Source organism: Penaeus chinensis, chromosome 9 (genome assembly GCF_019202785.1).
Source record: "Penaeus chinensis breed Huanghai No. 1 chromosome 9, ASM1920278v2, whole genome shotgun sequence".
NCBI lineage: Eukaryota > Metazoa > Arthropoda > Malacostraca > Decapoda > Penaeidae > Penaeus > Penaeus chinensis.
Genome location: NC_061827.1, coordinates 34,015,409 through 34,017,121, shown reverse-complemented (window position 1 = coordinate 34,017,121; position 1,713 = coordinate 34,015,409). Strand labels below are relative to the sequence as shown.

The 1,713-nt window shown below is 55.6% G+C and overlaps 1 protein-coding gene across 1 annotated transcript; it reads left to right on the top strand.

Moving 5' to 3' along the window:
* Nucleotides 1-229: 229 nt before the first annotated feature.
* On the top strand, nt 230-1,713 carry LOC125028910 (the record flags this gene model as incomplete). The annotated part of the gene is given in 1 exon segment (XM_047618524.1): nt 230-1,713. A coding segment is annotated over 1 exon segment (914 nt), but the record flags the coding sequence as incomplete, so codon positions are not given.

Here is a 1,713-nt window from a genome sequence, read left to right as displayed (position 1 = left end):
TTAATGCTTGTTTCACTTGGTTGTTTGTATATTCGGTTCAATACATAAATGTTTACCTACCTATCTGCGTTAATGATCATTTGCATTGTGTTTATTACGACACTATACGCCAACATGCATGCACACTTAAGTATACATAAACAATTATATGCATGTAAACTTGCAGAGATGAACATTTTGCACTATTGAACATGTGAGAGGCACAGACTCATCCCCGCGTCTTTCCCCAGGATGCTGGAGCGTCTGGCCGAGCGAGGTCTGGAGGCGGCGGAGCGGGAGGAGGCCGCCGAGGAGCTGCTGGCCCGCCTGGACGCGCACACCACAACGGAGTTCCCGCACTTCCCCCGCTACCCCCGCCCGCAGCCGCTCAAGCACCACTCCTCCCTCTCGCCGCGGCTGGAGGAGGCCGCCAAGCGCCTCGCCCTGGACCCGCCGGAGGCCGAAGTCCCTCCTCCGTTCGTGCCCGTCTTCCCAAGCGACGACGAGGAGGCCGACGAGGCCAAGGTCGAGGCCATCGAGGCCGCGGAGGAGGCGAGGGAGCTGGAGCGGGTGCGCTTGTACCTCCAGGACGAAGTGGCGCACGACCGCCAGGTGCTGGCGAGTACCGGCCTGCTGAAGGCGATGCCCGACGCCACGCGACAGCGCCGCGTTCAGCGAAGCCATCGGAGGAAGGAGAAGAAGAAGAAGCGCGACAGCAAGAAGAAGAAGAGAGAAGGTAGGAAAAAGCAGAACAGAAAGCTAGACCAGAAGTTTAGGAAACGCCTGGAGACAGAGGACGTCCCCATCACGATGGAGGACGGCGAGCAATTCTACGACTGCTGTCCGTCCAAGGTGGTCGTGAAGGAGATCAAGGTGGGCAAGTCGCGAGACAACTACGCCATGGACATCTCCGCGTCGCACCAGCTGTTCTACGAGCGCGTGTGCCTGGAGGGCTACGAGGGGCAGGAGTGCGTGTTCCCGCCCCGCACCCTCAGGCGCGGCGTCACCACCCGCTGCCACCAGCAGTACTCGTACACGCAGGCCATCGCCCGGCCCTACGAGAGCGACGGCGACTACAAGCAGGACTACATCAAGATCCGCTCAGGGTGCTCGTGTCAGATCAGCGTCACGCAGAAGAAGAAGAAAAGGAAGAGGAAGAGATGAGGGTCACTCGGCGCGGGTGAAAGCACTTGCTTGGCCCCACTAGAAGCCCCCGCCAGAGTCCCAGTGCTGTCGCTCCAGTGCCCCAACATGTCGGCCTGGCCGTAGACTATTTCCAATAGATATTTGTTCCGCGCGCCGTCTTTTGGGGGGAATAGACGAACACTTTGATCTTACAAGAGACGTGGTTATACAAGCAAAAGATATCAAATGGTAGTGTTGGTAAAAACTACAAAAGAGACATACCTTCATATACAACAAGTATTTCATTGGTCTGCATTATAAAATAATAATATATGGACTGTATATGGTTCTCGCAGCTGCGGTTACATGGCAGCAACTGTAGCTGCAGACGAACCTTTTTGTAGGATTTGGCAGGAGTAGGAGTGTTTGTGTCAGTAACATCCTTCGAGGAGGGAAAGATGCCCTCTCCCTGAAGGCGCTCCTTGTGATTAGACGGGGGCCGAAGGATTTTGCTCTTGAGAGAGAGAGAGAGAGAGAGAGAGAGAGAGAGAGAGAGAGAGAGAGAGAGAGAGAGAGAGAGAGAGAGAGAGAGAGAGAGAGAGAGAGAGA